Below are 17,413 nucleotides of genomic sequence, written 5' to 3' on the forward strand. Positions count from 1 at the left end.
TCATTTATGCTTTCAATATTTCATCCACGAGCTGAGGCTTGCTACAAGCATCAACAACTAGTACATTAAAGCACCATGTAGGGAAGGAAGGGAACTTTAATATTACAGAGCCCTATTGTAGCAATGGAACTACACTTGTCTAGAGATTATTCTTTGTATTGTGGAAGTTTGTAAGCGAGATAGTCCTAGGTGCACTTGATTTATCAAGTGGCTTCCTATTGTTCAAAATGAAAGCTCTTCAATAGCATACTTGTTTACACACAAGAGTTTATTATCAATGAACATTGTAAAATGCGTTATCATATTTAGGGCTGTAAGAGTGTTAAGGCAACCTGACGAGTTGAATTTAAAAAGATGTTATGGTCTACTCCCCTCATTATATTCCAAATAGTGATAAGCAGAGCTATAAAATAATAGGACAGTTCATCAGCATTGCACATGGCATGTGGCAACAAGTGTTATGAAACATGCACTGGTACTGTATATGCTTGCCACCCTACACTGTAGCCACCCTGCTGTGTATATGGATTTGATTCTGGCATGTTTCATACACAAAAGTTGCAAATGTTTGTTTCTCTATTCAAGTCCCCATCCTTCCCTACTACCATCCTTCCCACCTTTCCCACCCTTCCCACCTTTCCCACCCTCAGTACTTAATGATTTGACCAGTTAGTCATGTACTTGATTCTTCTTCTTCTTTCTCTCAGGTTATCAGGCTACAATGTACTGTGGAGGAACTGAAGATTGGTTTGCAGAATTCTAACTCAACAAGATGGAGAAATACTTTTGAAAGTAGAACAAGTTAGAGAATGTGAGGAGAGATATATTCCAGAAAGTGGTAGATTGTTAGTTCTTTGTTGCTCACAGGTCATGGGGTCAACAATAGTAGAAGCCTTATATCAATACGACATTGATCTTCCAAATGGCAATAAAGAAACAGTCAGTCCTGGAGACAAATTTAAACTCATAAAAAAATCGAATGATGATTGGTGGTATGTCCAGTTTGGTGAAACTGGTGCAGCATTTTACCTTCCTGCTTCGTATCTGAAAGAACTCAATCAGAGAACAGCACATATTGAAGTAACACCACCACCACCATCTGAACAACCAGAAATTGAAGAAAATGGCTCCAAGAATAATAGGTTCCTGGATGAGTTGCAGTCCGGCTTAAAGAGAAGGGGAAGCGCTCCTCCTGGTTCCTCATTTCGGACTGGCAGCTCATCATCGTCTGCCCGATTCCATCACGAGCCACCGATTCAAGAGACAGATAATGCAGACGAAAATCACAGTGGGCCACTTAGACCATCACAGTTGAACGTTCAGAGAGACCATCATGAGAAGAAACCTGGCAAAGAAAGCCCTCAGGTAAAGCAACTTGGAAAAGAAAAACTATTATAACTCTTGTAAATTTAATGGTCCCTTTCTATTCTGAGGATATCCTGAAAAAATGTTTTATTGCAAGAATGCAAAGAGTACAGTAATTGATTTCTGTAATCAACCCCAAAATACTCCACAGCTTCCTTGTACAGGTTGAAAGAACATCACAGTTTAATATAGCCCCAACCACCAGAATTGTTTCGCAGTTGGAACTTGGCTTACCGCAGTAATTTGGACCTAGGCTACACCAAATATCTAACGTCACTTGGGCTCAGCATGTTGCAGGACCTCAAAGTTATTCTGAAATTTTTGTTATTTATTCTTCCTTCAAACGATGATTGCAAGGGTCCCATGTATAAAACCTTACCACTGGTATTTCACCTCATCTTAATATAATAACTAAAACGATATATAATAAATTTGAGCCAAAACTGCAGGGAACACATCCAGCTTAAATCCATCTTCACCCGGGACTGTATATTATCATAGCCTAGGGTACAAACAGTGCAGTACTAGCAGTAGGGTACTTGAGATTTGATGCTGTAATGAAATGGATTCGTTTATTATTGTGCAGTGTTCCACGATGTCATTTATAGTTATCTTTCGCTACTTTTTTAATTTTTAAGAACTTTGTGTACGAAAGATGGATATTGTACTTATTGAAAGTATATTTTCTGGAGAAAACAACAGCCGATTAACGATATAAATAATTCTGTACCATTCTAATGTATGTAGTTATAGCCCCATGTTACATTCTTCTTGTCTGAGGTTCCAAACATGTGGTGACTTGTTGATAGTTTAAAATGTTTCTTTGTGAAATTTTGAACTTGAAGGGGTTGCCCTAAATCCAATATCATGGAAAAGTAGTGAACCCTCAATGTATGTTTGTGTATGGATTACAGGTTTTATCCACTTGTGAACATGTTAATCTAATTTTGTACATCGAGTATGAATGAAGGATGGTGTGGGGTGCTTTTTTCCAAGGTTTGTGCTTTTCTTTTTGAAAGTGTATGTTAGAAAACAAAGGCCCTAATATAGCATGGATGTTAGTTTATTGATAACTGTGCGTGTAAGAGTATATGTACGTACATGGCCTAGGCTATGCATATTGAATGTATGACATTGACAGTCTCGTATAAACTAAGTGCTTTGAACCGTAGATGAAAGTTGAGGAATGACTAGGTAAGAGGCTTTAAACTTTCTGTAGGCTTTAACCCAACAGTGTGCCTGACTAGACAGTCAGACTAGCATCTGCTTCCACATTGATAGTGTAGTGTTGACATTTCCTAAACACAAACAAAGCATTGATCTTACCATGAAGCCATTTTTCATTTGGTTTTGTTCTAATTAACCAGTGGACGCCAATCAGTGGGATTGGAATCATTACTCTGCTTCAATCTCTTTAAAACAAGAACAGCAAATACTTATGTGATTTATAGTAATACTTCATTATTCTCTTTACTATCATTTATCTAAACAAGATTAGCCCACAGCAACAATTGTGATGTTAAAAGGTTTTCAAAATGCTCAAATGGAAAATGCAATCGAGCTTGAAGAATCCTTGTAACATAACGATTCCATCATATTTGTGTTAGAACAGAAAGACATATGTGCGAGGTAAGAGTCTTCATCACAAGTATGCTATAGATAGTATAAATGAAAGTACTGAAACTGCTAGTGTCTAGCTGTAAGATAACCCTCTCTTAAGGAGTTAAATCTTCTGCCTTGTACACAGAATGTTAATAATATTCATTGAATTTATGATAACAAATTGAAACTGTTTGGTAAAGTGCAGATACAGTCGCGCTTGATACACATCCTTGAAAACATCCTGGAACCTATTGAAGCAGCGTGGATATGTTTATTATATATGAATGATAGCCATATGTGGTAATCAATAGCTAGATGTTTCCTTTAACTTGATTGGGTAACCTTAATTCTTTCACTTTCAAGTATAGATAAGACCAGTTACTTGGAACTGATTAACAATGTTTACTTCAGCACACTGCATTGCAATGTCAGATCTATCTTCCATTATGGTTGTCTCCACACTTAGTATAATGGGGTGATGGTATGGTGAGGGGTAACTTTATCTGATATAGGCAACTAATGTAGAGAATCTTTGTATGGATAGTTTTGGTTTTATTCAAGGGTGGGTTGACCTTTGGTTTCTCCCTCTTTTTTGGTTTCCTGACATGGAAACCAACTGAGTCACTTTCAGCTTCCTAGCAAACTTTTGAGGGGGACTGTGGATATATAAAGAGGATTGCAAAGTCAGTAAATACTATTACGGTTTGATTCCTCTAACACGCAACAAACAGAAACACTGTACTCAAAGCCAAAGACTCTGTTGTTTGGCCAGCGTAGTCTTTGCATGCTTAAGTTCTTTCAGAGAGATTAACTATAGACTTCTGATCCTGGATTATTTTAAAGAGGCCATGACACGAAAAATCCAACTCATCGAGAGTAACTTCCTCTGAATCTATGAGAAAATCTATGTTCAAAACTATCCTCAACACCTTGAAAACCTCAAGGACTAATTAGTAATTAACGTTTTAATATTCGCATCCGAAAATAGATATCTGAGAATGCGATTTCACAACAAGACAATGATGACGTCATGTTAGGAACACACGTGCAAAGCCCAGGCATGTATCGGATGCGCGACGATCATACCGTTCCATATACAGTACACGCACATTTACACTGAGAGAACAACCACTGTATTACGCTATATCGTTAGAAATTTCAAGTTTGTTTTACAACTGTTGTAAACTATCCGAGAGAAATGCCGGTCCGTTGTGTTGTTGGGGGCTGCATTAATATCATTACCCATGCAATTAGCCTTCATCCATGGCTGAAGGACGAAAAAAACACGGCGATTATGACCAAGTTAGTGCACAACACCATCGCCGATTTCACTGGGCCTAGCCAGTATGCAGCTCCGAATGAAGCGAACACTTCACGGAAGCATACTACGATCCCTCCTTTTTGTTATGAAATAAAACAAATGGACTTTAACGGTTCGACATAAAAGAGTCATTCTTCTGTCAAGTAATCCACAAAAAACTACTCTGAAGACCAGATCGGGGAACAGGAAACCTCCAATGGGGCAAGTGGCGATCCTTAGGAGGTAGCGCGCCGAGCACTAGTAGTACTATAGTATTAGCGTTACTACACTGAAGTCGCAATAGACGAAGAGATTTTACTGTATCATCTAAATTAACACCCCCTTCATTGCTCTATTGTATACTAATAAGCTATGAGGTTAGCTTCAGAAGCGGTGGGTTACATCTTCTTGTGAACAAATCTCAGTGCCCCAATTTATTTCTGGAATATGCTGGATCAGTTAGTTATAGCAATAATTTCTTATTCCTATTCCAGGAAAACCATTTTTTATGTTGTGGAGGGAGTGGGGGTAATGGGGATGGGTCAAAGTAGGTAGGTAAAAAGATTTTATTCCAAAGGGTGTTTAATTAAATCTCAAAGCGATTTATTTTAAAGTCACAGAGCCAAAATTTCACACCACATAGTTCAAGTGTTAAATCATTGAACAAAAGTTATTCAATATCAGTTCTAGACAGTCATTCTGGACAATCTGAACTAACATTAACAACAATCATTGTATTATATGACATAAAAGTAAAACTGTACTTTCCATAAACATTATCATTCTTAAATTACACTAATGTAATTTGTGACATCAAAGGAGGTTAAAAGAAAACAACTTACATGAATTTTTTGGCTTTAAGCCTACAAAGCAGTTGCATGTCCATCGCTATCAATCGTTGTTATGACAAATTAATTAGAATAATCCAGAAGCAAATACAATAAAGGGTTATTTAAACCAAGAAACACTGCACGAAGTAACTCACATGCAAAAATGTTACACAAGCACGACGACACGTACAACACTGATGGGCAATATGAAACACAGCATCACACGCATTAAAACAATCGAAGACCATTAACAGGGTGTACAGCTGAGTTTTTGAAGAAAGACTACAAAACAAACCAACTGCTGCTGAAGAAACAAAGTCTAAACATTCAAGAGTTCTGCTGCCTCCATTGGTCTTTATTATGACTTTTCTGTCAAATATCATTGGTGATATGGATATTTTGGCTTCCAGATTAAAGGTACGAATCAAACGTCTGGGAGGTAAATGCCCCTAAAAAGGTCAATGCCTGTTCCCTTATGCACATATTATATGACATCACGGTCACACCAATACTTGTGTCCAAATGCTTCAAAACATGCCTTTTCTTTCATTGTTGATGTTGGGTCTGGAAAATAACCTTTTCATCCTGAATTAAAAGTCTTGAATTTCAATATATCAACACTGAGGGAACCCTGACGGATTGGTAATCCAACACAATCGTAGTTTAGAAAAGGTGTTTCTGGAGGAATTTCTCAACCAAGGCTTCCTATACAATGAGTTTTCTCCTGGCAACTTGAATCCAGTGTAATGACCATTGGCTGGAAAATCACTTCTGATCCTTTGGACTGCACATGATGGTAGCACAACCCTGACGTGTCTTGCTAGGAACCCCAAGTATCATTGAACCTGTTGACCGTAGGCTATGTATCTGTACTGCCTGGGAAAAAATGTATGAAAGTTCAAAATGTATTAATGTTGGCCATGATGTCCACAATATCAAGCAGGCATACAATGTACAGTTATGGTTACATGTGTTGTGATTTTACACCTTCCATGTATCATGAAACATTCTTTTGTTTCAGAAAATTGATTTGCAAAACTCCAGGCCAAAGTACTAGCCAAGTAATAATGAGTATGAAATAACACATATGCCTACCTAGCATGGCTGCATAATGCAACTTACATCCCCGAGCCAAACTTTCAGTATGCAACCAACCCTACTAGTACTACACACTCTACATATGGGTTGTAAGTTACCGTAACACAACGCACAATACGGTTTAGGGTGTTCCGCGAATTCCAACAACACATGCACAAAATGGACTGGATTTTGTTTTTAAATGCTTCGTTAATAAATTCTTACCACGTTGTATGTTCCTTGCAATGGTTTCGAACGGATTTCTTCTTCGATATGTTGTGGAGCTTCAATTTCGGCTCGTTTAACAGGCTCGAACTGATACGGTTCTAACACCTCCGCTCCACCCTCAACGTTCGGTTCAATATTGGAATGATCATCGCCTTCACTCTCTGCTTCGAATATGAGAAAGGGCACTCTAATTATAGCCCAATTTCACTGCCTAGTGAAGAACCATTATCACTTTGAACTTCGGTTGCCGCAATTGGTTCTGGATCCGCCATTTCACAGGAAATTTTGATTTGATATCGCACTTGTGATCGGTGTTTTGTTTAGTAACCACTAGTGGTATGTGTACTTGTCTACTGTGTACGTGAACGGTATTGTAAGCAGCGACAACAAATGTGTTCAAAACGTGACGTCACATGACGTCATGCGAATCGGAAAATTTTCGAGTAAACAAAGTTTCAAACGCCGAAAAGGGTAAATTCATTCTCAATTTTCGACTTGAAAAATCAAGTTTTAAACTGGCAGATTGGTTGATACATGTTCTAGAGAACATTCTTTGATGGATCCCAAAAATATAGGACTTTGAAATTTTCGTGTCATGGCCACTTTAAGGTTACTGAAATGGCCAAATTTTTGTGAACCTTTTTCATCCTTTATGCTTTGAGTAACCGTACACTTGATGAACTGCTGAGTGCAGCATTCATTAATAACATAGCAGAAGTGTATCAGGAAATGGCATTCAATTAAAAACATGCTCAATTAAAAACATGCTCAGTTGTTAGTTGCTTTCATTCTTTCAGTTTTCCTACCTGAATTTTTGGCTCAATCATTATCTTTGATAGACAAAAATAATGATGTACATCTACAGTTCTACACACTATTAACCTTGTTTTAAAAGAGGGTTTGAGGTTATTTTTTGGTATATGGGTGAGATTATCCAATCAGGTTCATGAAATGAGTGAGACAAACAATTTCAGGTCAGTTGCCATGGCGATGTCTCCTTTTGCTAGTGCCTAATAGTTTCAGCAAAATTCACCAACCTCTACAAAACAAATTTGCTAACAGGATGTTGTTCTGTGAATCATAAAATATTTTTTTTTTTTCCCCAGGCATCTTCTAGCATCTGGAGTAGCTCAAGTTACCCTCAATCGATATCTTATTTTTTCTATTCATATTTTTGTGGTCAAACTAAGCTGTTGGTATAAAATTGCCAGTATTATGTTTGTCAAAAGCACTTCCATGTTTGACAACATATAGACAAATACCACCTAGATATATATATATATATCTCATAGTAAGTGTAAAGAATAAAGTAATACTAAAATAGAAGTCCTAGTTACCCTGTAAACATTTGACTTACTCAAGTCTTCAGTCTATTTCTGTATAAACATTTTCTTTGTGTCAATTGTGTATTACATCTGTATCATTTAGGTTTCAAGTGTTGGCTGAATCTCATTTTGCTTGAAAGTAGATAGCTATATATCCAGAAGTACCAAATTACCAATATTCCTCATAATCGACAAATCAACCATAGTCTGTTTTGACCATCTTGTACAGTAAGAATGTCAGCAGTGTTACTGTATCTAACACTGTTACATGAATTAACTTACAGTGAGTCAGTGATTTCCATTGTACATTCTTGACAACACAACATTCTAGTTCATTTGATGGCAATCATAGCATGCTAACTCTACTTTCTATGTGTAAAGGTTTAACTTTGTTCTTTGTCAAGTATATATTGGAATTCAAGCACTTCATGTCAAAATGTTACTTATTTATAAAAGACAAGGAGATTTAGTTTTGTAACATTTAAACAAGTTCAAAATTTAAATTAACCAGGAAATATTGGTCAATCAAGTGAGCTTCCGTTGGCTTCTCGATTGAAACAGAATGTCAATCATGGATGATGCGCTGCAGTATCAACATACTTTGCTATACCTCTGAGTTAATATGACAGACTCTTCTCCTGAGGAGATAGAATATGAAAAGAGAAATTTCAATTTTACTGCACAGTGAAAGTAAAAATGTCTGAACTCCCTGGTCTGAGGAATTGCAAACCTGATAACATTATTACCCTGGATTTAGGCTGAAAGCTTTGGAGAATGAAATTGGTTGGGCTTAATTTAGGTATACCTCTGTCGTCGAATGCAGGAGTAACTCCATCACATTTTGCAGCTGCCCAGCATAGTTTTTATGATTTTATTATCGAGATGTCTTTTGGTCTAGTGATCACATGGCTGAAATGATTTGGATCAAACCCTATGATTCATATAGAAACAACTTTAGAGGAAGGAGTTGGTAGTTCTGACATGAACTCATCAAGGAAAGTGCATTGCTTCTATTGATATTATTTATTCACAAGTCATAGTCTTAACTATATGAGTCACACATGGCTGAATACCTAGTGCTTCAACACTCAACTTTTATTTATGGACTGTGATTGTTTTGGTTTTGATGTGTGATATTGTTTGAATATTGGTATTCTGTGATCCAGGAAGAATAAAAGACACGATTAAGTGATGGGTGTATCTTGCTGTAGTAAAGTCATTGAAGCATACTTGTAGAATTCCATTTGTTGTGGAAACAGTATTTGTTTTGTGGGGGTGTCAATGGTAGTAAAGTACAAAATTCAAGTTACTTAAAGCATTACGCGTGTGTGGGATACAGAAAGCCTCTTATTGCTTGTTGGAATTTGAACACATTGAAACGTTGTACACAGAGAAGAACAGAAGTGCTCGTGAGGAATACAGATATATGCCACAGTACACACTAGTCGGGAGATCTTGAAAGTTGAAACACCTTCAATAATTGAATATTTTACTCTTCAGGAATTAAAGTTTGAAACATTTCAGAGCTTCTGTTCCAAGACATTTTAGGATTTTGATTTGGTTGTTTTAGAATGCCCGAACTTGAAGCACTTCTAATGGAATGCCGTGTGAGTCCCTTGTACATGCGCAGTTTCTCCTTGACAAACTTCTCTACTTTTAATTTCTCTCCTGAAAAGTCTCCCGAACATGAACCACCAGGGTATCCAAGTGGTGACCCATCAAGTGGGGAGTGGAAAGAACTAACCGATCAGCAGGGGAGAAAATATTACTTCAACCAGAACACCAGGCAGACACAATGGGAAGCACCAAGAGGGTACAGGCCTACACCGATGGTTAGGGTAAGTTGCATCCTTTACATTTGGCTTTCTTAGTTGGATCATGGTAGGGTTTAGATATAATGTAGGGTAGAGCTAGAGACTGATAGCCCCACCAGACATGTTATAAATAATAATAATGTAAGATCTAGCTATGGGTTGGTTGATAACATTGGACTAAGTTGTAACACTTTCAGGTTAGTAATGGAAGTACAGTGTTTGGTATATATGTTATCAGTGTTCACAGTTCTGTGTTCTGTTGCGAAGACTGTTGCATGATATTTACCAACAGGAAAATTTTAATTTCAACAGTTCCAGTATGATTGATGAATTGTGCACAACTGGAAGTGTCAGTGTACAACTGTTTCAAGGATCATGCTGAGAATTATACTCTATAATTATGACAGTTAATTAAATCAAAGAATATCTTATGTCATTTAAACTCAATCTGACCGCTTACCATTTGACCAAACAAACTGTATAGTCTGCCATTCATCTTTCTTGTTTTATTTATTGTATTTACTTTGTTTCCTTGCTTACCTGTCTCCACACAAACTCAACACTCTGGCTGTACATACACTCTCTATGACCAGTTTCCACATTCAATGGCCTCTCTTCTCTGCCATCTTTCTTTCTCCTGTTACGACCCACATTGTTACATATTTAGGTGTTCACTATGGATTTTTACTAATCTTACACAAACATCCAGGAGTTAAGATACTGTGCAGCTTGATATAGAAAGCTTCAGTGAAAATTCAAATTCTATATTACCAGAAAGAATAAATGAATTATAAACCTTCACTGATCTGATCATTCTTGTCCTTATGCTTTGCCACTCTCTTCAATATACAGTGTGTCATTGATCATTTTATTGATAATTTTGTCTGCAATTGAATATATTTTTTTACTAGTGTTTGGGAAGTAAACTCTGTCATGTAGTGCACTTTTTCACAGAATTGCACAAAAACATATAATAAAAACATAATGTCAGGACTGCATTGAATGTAATCTTGACTATGTCATATATTGTGGTAAACAGAATATTTTTGTAAAATGAAGAATTTCTGTGAAAATACTACTTATGTAAACTGTAACATCTGCAGAGAGTGATGGTTTATGGGTAATATCATTATTTGACTAATGGGCGTCATTCCCTTAGCTAAGTATATTTATTCTTCATATAAATCAGTCCAACCACAACCCTAGCAATCATACATATTAGATAAGAGGTTATATAGCTGTACTTTAAATGACTTCACATACATGTGGTTCTTACTTCCTTTAAGTGTTACCTACCCCCAACTTTACACTATATGTTCATTTCATATTGAAAGGAAACATGAAGACTTGATAAGAATATTCCATGGAGACCATACTTTAAGATAAATCAGACAATTCAGAATAATGGAAGTTGTTCTTCTTTAGTTTTTCCCAGATTTGATTCCAAAGTTAAGCTTTCTCTGATTCGAATGGCTTACAGGGATTAGGTTATTCACATAACCAGAGTCAGTAAGTTTTAGCACCAGTGGGATGATGATAATAAAGTTAATACAGAGTATACCAGAGTCTGTCATCTAGCATGGTCACATGATTTGTGTTTTCTAGTAGTGATCATCTCTCTGTTAATGAGAACCTGTCTCTGGTTATGCTCATTTCAGACATAGACCATAAGATCATTAATGGGGAGATATGGGCTTGTTATCCATGTTCCTTATTTTTATTAACCCCTCAGATGTCTACTGTAATTGCATGGTCCGTATATCATCTGATGCTCGGATTGCAAATATCTCCCCTTAACCTTGCAATTCTTCAGAAAGTAAATTAAGGAGACCATAGATTATGATTATAAGACTGTGTTTTGAGATATACAGTGAGAGTTTCTTCTGTGTCTTTGGGAGATGAAGCTTTTTATGTTGGAGGTGAGAAGTCTTAAATCTGAGTGTTTACTGGTGCCTTGTACTCTGTAGGTAGGGACTGATAAGTATCACTCCTTCAAGACCCTAAATATCTTATTGTTTCAAATTCTCCAGGGTGGCAATTAATTAGACATTGCAAGAATGACCATTATGTGAATTTAACCTTGACTTTCCAGCTTACTGCTCTAAAAGCTCAGTGAAAATAACACCGTTCTATGCAATTGTCATATTAATAATTATTATTTGAGTTATCTGTCGTTAAACATTTTGAGCTGAATAAAAATTGCCAGATTTTTTAACGAGTCCATAGATTCTACAAACTTCAGTCAAAATTTGCAAGCCCCGTCCAACAGATCATGCGCCAATCAAATCTCTCTGATGACCGTTAGGCATAGGACTTCCGAGTATACAATACCAGTATATATAGGTTACATTTTTATGTAATGATATGGGCAGTCGCAGTGATTTTACGGTAAATCGTTCGCACCATAAGGGCAACAAAAAATAAATGTCTTTCTTTCGGTTGCGACAGCTTTTCTCCATTAAACCCACCTGGTCAGAGTGCATTTAGAATAAGAAACATTGAATCTGTTTCGGAAGTTTGTTTTCCGAAATTCATCACCAGACACGTAATGAGACTTAAAATATTTTAAAGTTCCTCGTTGCTTTGACCTTCAGCTAGAAAACTGTTAAAATCTTCTTAAAATTGCCAGAAAACGTTTTAACCTGATTAACCTTGATAGTTGGAGTGCAGATAGTGTTTGGGAAGTAAACAAAAGTGCACAAATTTTAAAATCAAATATTATTGTTGAATTTTGGAGATAAGTTTGATACACTGACTGCAGATGGTTTGCAGATCTATTGTATGTGTGACTCTAGTACAACTTTAGTCTATCCAGTAACAACAACCTCTTGATGTAGTACAGTGCCTCTAATTGTGTATAGTGAAGCATGAATTCACATCCATCTTCCAACTAAATTATTCCTACCACTCTTGAGATACTTAAATGTATGGCAGTCACAAAAGAGCTTGCATTGTATCTGAAACTGTAAAATATGTTGCTTGTAGAATGACCAGACATGGCTGATTTAGGAATTAAAAAGGTAGCTTGCTGGATAAGTCTACTGCTGGTCAGCATATGTAGTCTTTGTGAGACATCATAGATAGAGTATACATGTGTGGAACAGTTACAAACAGTACCACTACAATACAATTGTATATATGATACATAAACATTCACAGCATCATCAAAATGTACATTGTAAGTTTGGCCAAAAAAAATGACCGGTGAAAACCTGGTTTTCATATATATACAGACGGACATCTTTATCTAAGATTTGTGAAATGACCAAGATGTTGGTATTCACTATTCAGCAATATCTAAAATTAAAACACAAAATTAAAATATGTAGTAATTATGCAAATCAAGATTGAACAATGACTGGGAATTGTAAATAGTTGAAGGAAGAAAGAACTTATTGACAACAAAGAGATTTCAAAGTAGTGACCAGACAGGGGATCTGTTTGTACCAGATTATGAAATAATCAATTAATTTCATAAGCAATGCCCTGTTATCATTTGAGATTCAAACTCTGGTCTCTACATAAATATTGTGTAATATAGTGAAGTATGTTGTTTTGTGTAATATTTGCTCAGATACTAGTGGAGAAAGTTACATTCCTATTCAATAGCTACTGGTATACCCAGGTTTAAGCTGTGATTGTAGCTTCAACCAACTGTTATTCACCCACCCCTTCTTCATTGTTTAGACAACAATGACATTTATCATTTTGTTGGAAGTGCCTTTCCTGGTTACCTTAGCTACAGCACCCTTTCAAAGGTAGGCATTGCCTTCACTTTACAACAATGCTTTCATAGAACACTGATTTCAAATCAAAAATTCAAATTTTGTTTTTCTTTATCTTCTGTCCTTTCATTCCTAATTTTATGAAACTTGACATGGAAGTTCTAAGGTGTGTGTCTATTCTTTTCCTTTAAGATTTGATTCCGATTGATAACTTGATAAGGTAAACAGAAACAGTGTTATTTACATGTTGTATTGTTGATCTCACCAAACCCCTTAATTATCAGAAATACCAACTGTAAATCATTCATGTTGGCCTTGAGGTAACTAAATTGTTATGATAAACAACTAAGGTTACCTATTGCAGCTGAAAGCCTCTTCTATTCTGAGAAATGCTTCAAACTTTAGTGTATTTACACTGTTATTGATGTCAGCCTCCTCTATTCTGAGAAATGCTTCAAACTTTAGTCTATTTACACTGTTATTAATGTCATGGTTATTTTCTGTTCTTTGAATAGTCACCAACGTCAATGCGTCGTGGTTCGGAAGGATCTGTACCTACTGGCTGGAAGGAGGAGCGTGGAAGTAATGGGGAGAAGGTCTTTACCCATCTTGCCACCAATGCAATAGTAATTATTTCTTTTGATAACTTCAGATATTTTCGGATTATCCAGTTATGTGGGATGAGAATACTTTTGGCATACAGTAGTGTGATTCTTGGAAGTATTGGCTAATCAAGTAAGAGGAAAATGCCACATTTGCCCTGCATGATCTTCTGAATTTACAAAGACCGAAGTCCAAATATTGACTGTAAGCAGTCTGTGGATATTGTGGGGTGGGTTGGAGGAGGGAAGGATGAAGTTGGAAGCAGTCTGTGGAGATGGTGGGGTGGGTTAGAGATGAGGTGAGGTGAGTTGTTGCGTGCTACCTTGCATATGTAAGTTACTTGTGTCACACAGCACAGAGGAGCTGTACATACCAGTACCTTTCATACCTACCTCTTGCTACTAACCCTCTTAGCACTGCCCTTCCACAGACCCCTTCCAAAGACCCTTTCCACAGACCCCTTCCACAGACCCCTTCCACAGACCCCTTCCACAGACCCCTTCCACAGACCCCTTCCACAGACCCCTTCCACAGACCCCTTCCACATACCCCTTCCACAGACCCCTTCCAAAGACCCCTTCCACATACCCCTTCCACAGACCCCTTCCACAGACCCCTTCCACAGACCCCTTCCACAGACCCCTTCCACAGACCCCTTCCACAGACCCCTTCCACAGACCCCTTCCAGGTCACAGCCCTTCCTCTTCCCTTTCAGACCTGCTATTTATATATACAGTCAAACTGGACATTCATGCCAGGTACCGCAGTAGTCTCTCATTACTAGTATTATCCTGACAGGTAGCAATCCAGGAAAAACAAACTCATATTACAAGAACAAGCAGTGATTATTAATTAAGTTTTGCCTTATGCAAAGTACAGGATCAGAATAATTTGACAAAGAAAAGCTGGACAAACAAAGCTGAACAAACAGTGAAACTTTGATATTTGTTTTTTTGCTTTGCTAAAGTGAAATTACTTTATATATTCCTAAATTTAACAATCAAATTTCATGACATTTCTAGCAAACTTATTGGTTGTCAGATGCTGACATTATTTGATGTGTTGTGTCATGAATTAAAGCTGGCTGCTAAGTTAATTAGGTTAAAGTAACACCAGTATATAGATGAAGAATTGATATAAATCAAATTGATTGATTGATTAGTTGCAAACAATTGATCAAAACCAGTTAATGCAAATTTCAGTGTGTGTGTTCCAGTTTCTCCCAACCATCTGCAGACTGGTCTGTCCTCTTGTCTCTGTATGTTTGTAAGAACAGAAAAATAAAATGAAAAAGCTGGGTAGAAGATAGTAAAGTCCCATTGAGAATTGTGCAGTATACATGTGGTTATGCATTGTCCTTGTACATAAATGCCAGGATTTGCTATGAAGAGAAAATGTTACATAACTAGAAAAGTTGTAGGTACATTGTCTCTCATTGAGAAGATATGGTTATAATGCTAATGCTAGCATTTAACTTGAATATTATGTGATCTGTTGTTATAGTAACCTGACATAGATACCCATTAACACTAGTATCATATCGGTTTTAACAGTAATTAGATTCCCTGCATATACTAGTCAAAGAGCATACATGTCTATGGACACCCTTAACACTATCAGCAAAATGATTAGCTTTCTATATCATTGTGTTAAAACTAAAAACATCCAGGTGTTGCATTATCTAGCAACCTGTCCTTTTAGTTAGACATACATATCAGGCTTTAAGCATTGTTCCATGTATTTCTCAACTTTAGTCTTGGGGTGGTACCACTGATACTTGTCACCAATACCACTCACCCCTAATAATTTGACATGCTTTAATAGTTTTCAGCGTGTATTGTACTTTACATCCTTAAATTTCTCTGTCAGAGTTGTATTGTTAAGAAATATTTAATCTGTTATGTGTTTGACGTACAGCAGAGATGTGACGTGTATAAATGTTGTCACAATATCTAAGGAAGCAGGAAATGCTTTAAATATGTGGGAATTCTGCTTCATTTTATTGTTGTGTAGGTATAGTTTACCTGAGTTTGTGAAATTGCAACAATACTCAAACCTCAAGTATGTTGCCTAGGAAGTAAATGAAATTGAACATAGTAAAAAAAAGATTTTTCTTTTTCATTCCTATTTTAACATCTAATATATAATTGACGTTGGAATTATGCTTTTAAGTACCATAGAATATGAGAATTTGGAGTGGAAACCAACTGGTTCTGTTCACGGAAGTCATAAAGTGTACATAGTGAAGAGCAACTGTTTGGATAATGAACAGAAGTGCCAATTGTTGGCAAACTAGTACTGACAAAAGTAGCAAACTCTTCAATTTAAGTTTCAATTGCACAGTTTTGAATTACTTGTCATAGTGTTGCTCTGTTTAATACTGTTTAAACTCGCTGGCTCGTCCGCTAGGAGCTGGATAACTTTTGCCCGAACCGGGGTCAGCGGGGCCACTATGATGGCTGACCATGCCAAGAGGGGGAAGATGTAAGCTTCCGGTCCGTTTCGCGACAGGGACCTGGCGTTATGTGGAAGGCCTGCGGGTGGGCCGCCTGAACAAAGATGAGCAGCCCATTGTTACCCTGTGTCGCAATCAGGTCTATCAGAGGTCTGCTGAACATGTGGAAAAACCTACTTCATGTTCGTTGCAAAAGGGTCCACTCGTCAGGGTGGAGCTGTCCCCTGGGCAGAGCATCGGCCATCACATTCTCCTTTCTGGCTATCTGAGAGACTTGTAGGGCCATGCCAGATTCTGTAGCTGTGGTGAGGGTCTCCCTTGCCAGACGGCAATATCTCTCTGACCTGGTGCCACCATGTCTGTTGACGTAGCTACAGTATGTTACCACCGTCGTGTTGTCTGAGAGGATGGTAGTCAAAAGCCCCGTACCTGGGCGCCGGAGGGCTCCAGAGAGCCCAACCCTGTGTATCTGCTGCTAAAGAAGTCAAGGACAGCGGCCTGCTTGGTGACCTTGTTAGCGCTTGCAGGACAGCCGCACTCGCAGTACTGATTCAGTACCACAGTACCGTTGATGACTCCTTCAGTTATCAACCCGTTGCAATCAGAAAACTCTGAAGAAAAGGAATGTCCTGATGATGCTAAGCTGTACCCTGTAGGGAGGTTTAATGGAGGTTCTTTCCATGCTAAAAAATATTAATCATAATATTGGGGAAAGAAAAGGCGTAGACCTATTGAAAGATAATGATGCCTGAGGCGCCTAACAATATTACTCCGGTCAACGAAAACCTGTCAAGCATAGAGACAAGTATCTTCTGGATGGGAAGCTGCACTGACGAAAAAGTGCCTTGCCCAAGGAAACAACTGAATGATCCGGCCAGGACTCAAACCTGCAAGCCTTAGATCACCAGTCCACTGCCTTCACCACTTGACCACAGTACTCTCTAAAAATGAGTACTGAAGGTACAGAATCTCACTCTGCTGAGTGAGTACAGAATCTTAAACAATGCTACCCTGCTACAAAAAATGAGACTGAGTACTGAATGGATAGTTTGCTTCATCAGAATCTTAAACAAAGCTACAATGCTACTG

General features: G+C 37.5%; 1 protein-coding gene across 6 annotated transcripts in view; it reads left to right on the forward strand.

Annotated features, from left to right (window-relative positions):
- Positions 1-17,413, forward strand: part of LOC139958927 (rho GTPase-activating protein 15-like) — a 74,530-nt gene that overhangs the window by 14,356 nt on the left and 42,761 nt on the right. For all 6 annotated transcript variants that reach the window (XM_071956372.1, XM_071956376.1, XM_071956374.1 and 3 more), the window contains exons 2-4: positions 708-1,365; positions 9,404-9,565; positions 13,782-13,892. In XM_071956372.1, the coding sequence (XP_071812473.1) occupies positions 871-1,365; positions 9,404-9,565; positions 13,782-13,892 (768 nt within the window). In that variant the 5' untranslated portion in view covers positions 708-870. The remainder of the gene's footprint in view (positions 1-707; positions 1,366-9,403; positions 9,566-13,781; positions 13,893-17,413) is intronic.

The sequence above is a fragment of the Apostichopus japonicus genome, chromosome 18 (genome assembly GCF_037975245.1).
Source record: "Apostichopus japonicus isolate 1M-3 chromosome 18, ASM3797524v1, whole genome shotgun sequence".
Lineage (NCBI taxonomy): Eukaryota > Metazoa > Echinodermata > Holothuroidea > Aspidochirotida > Stichopodidae > Apostichopus > Apostichopus japonicus.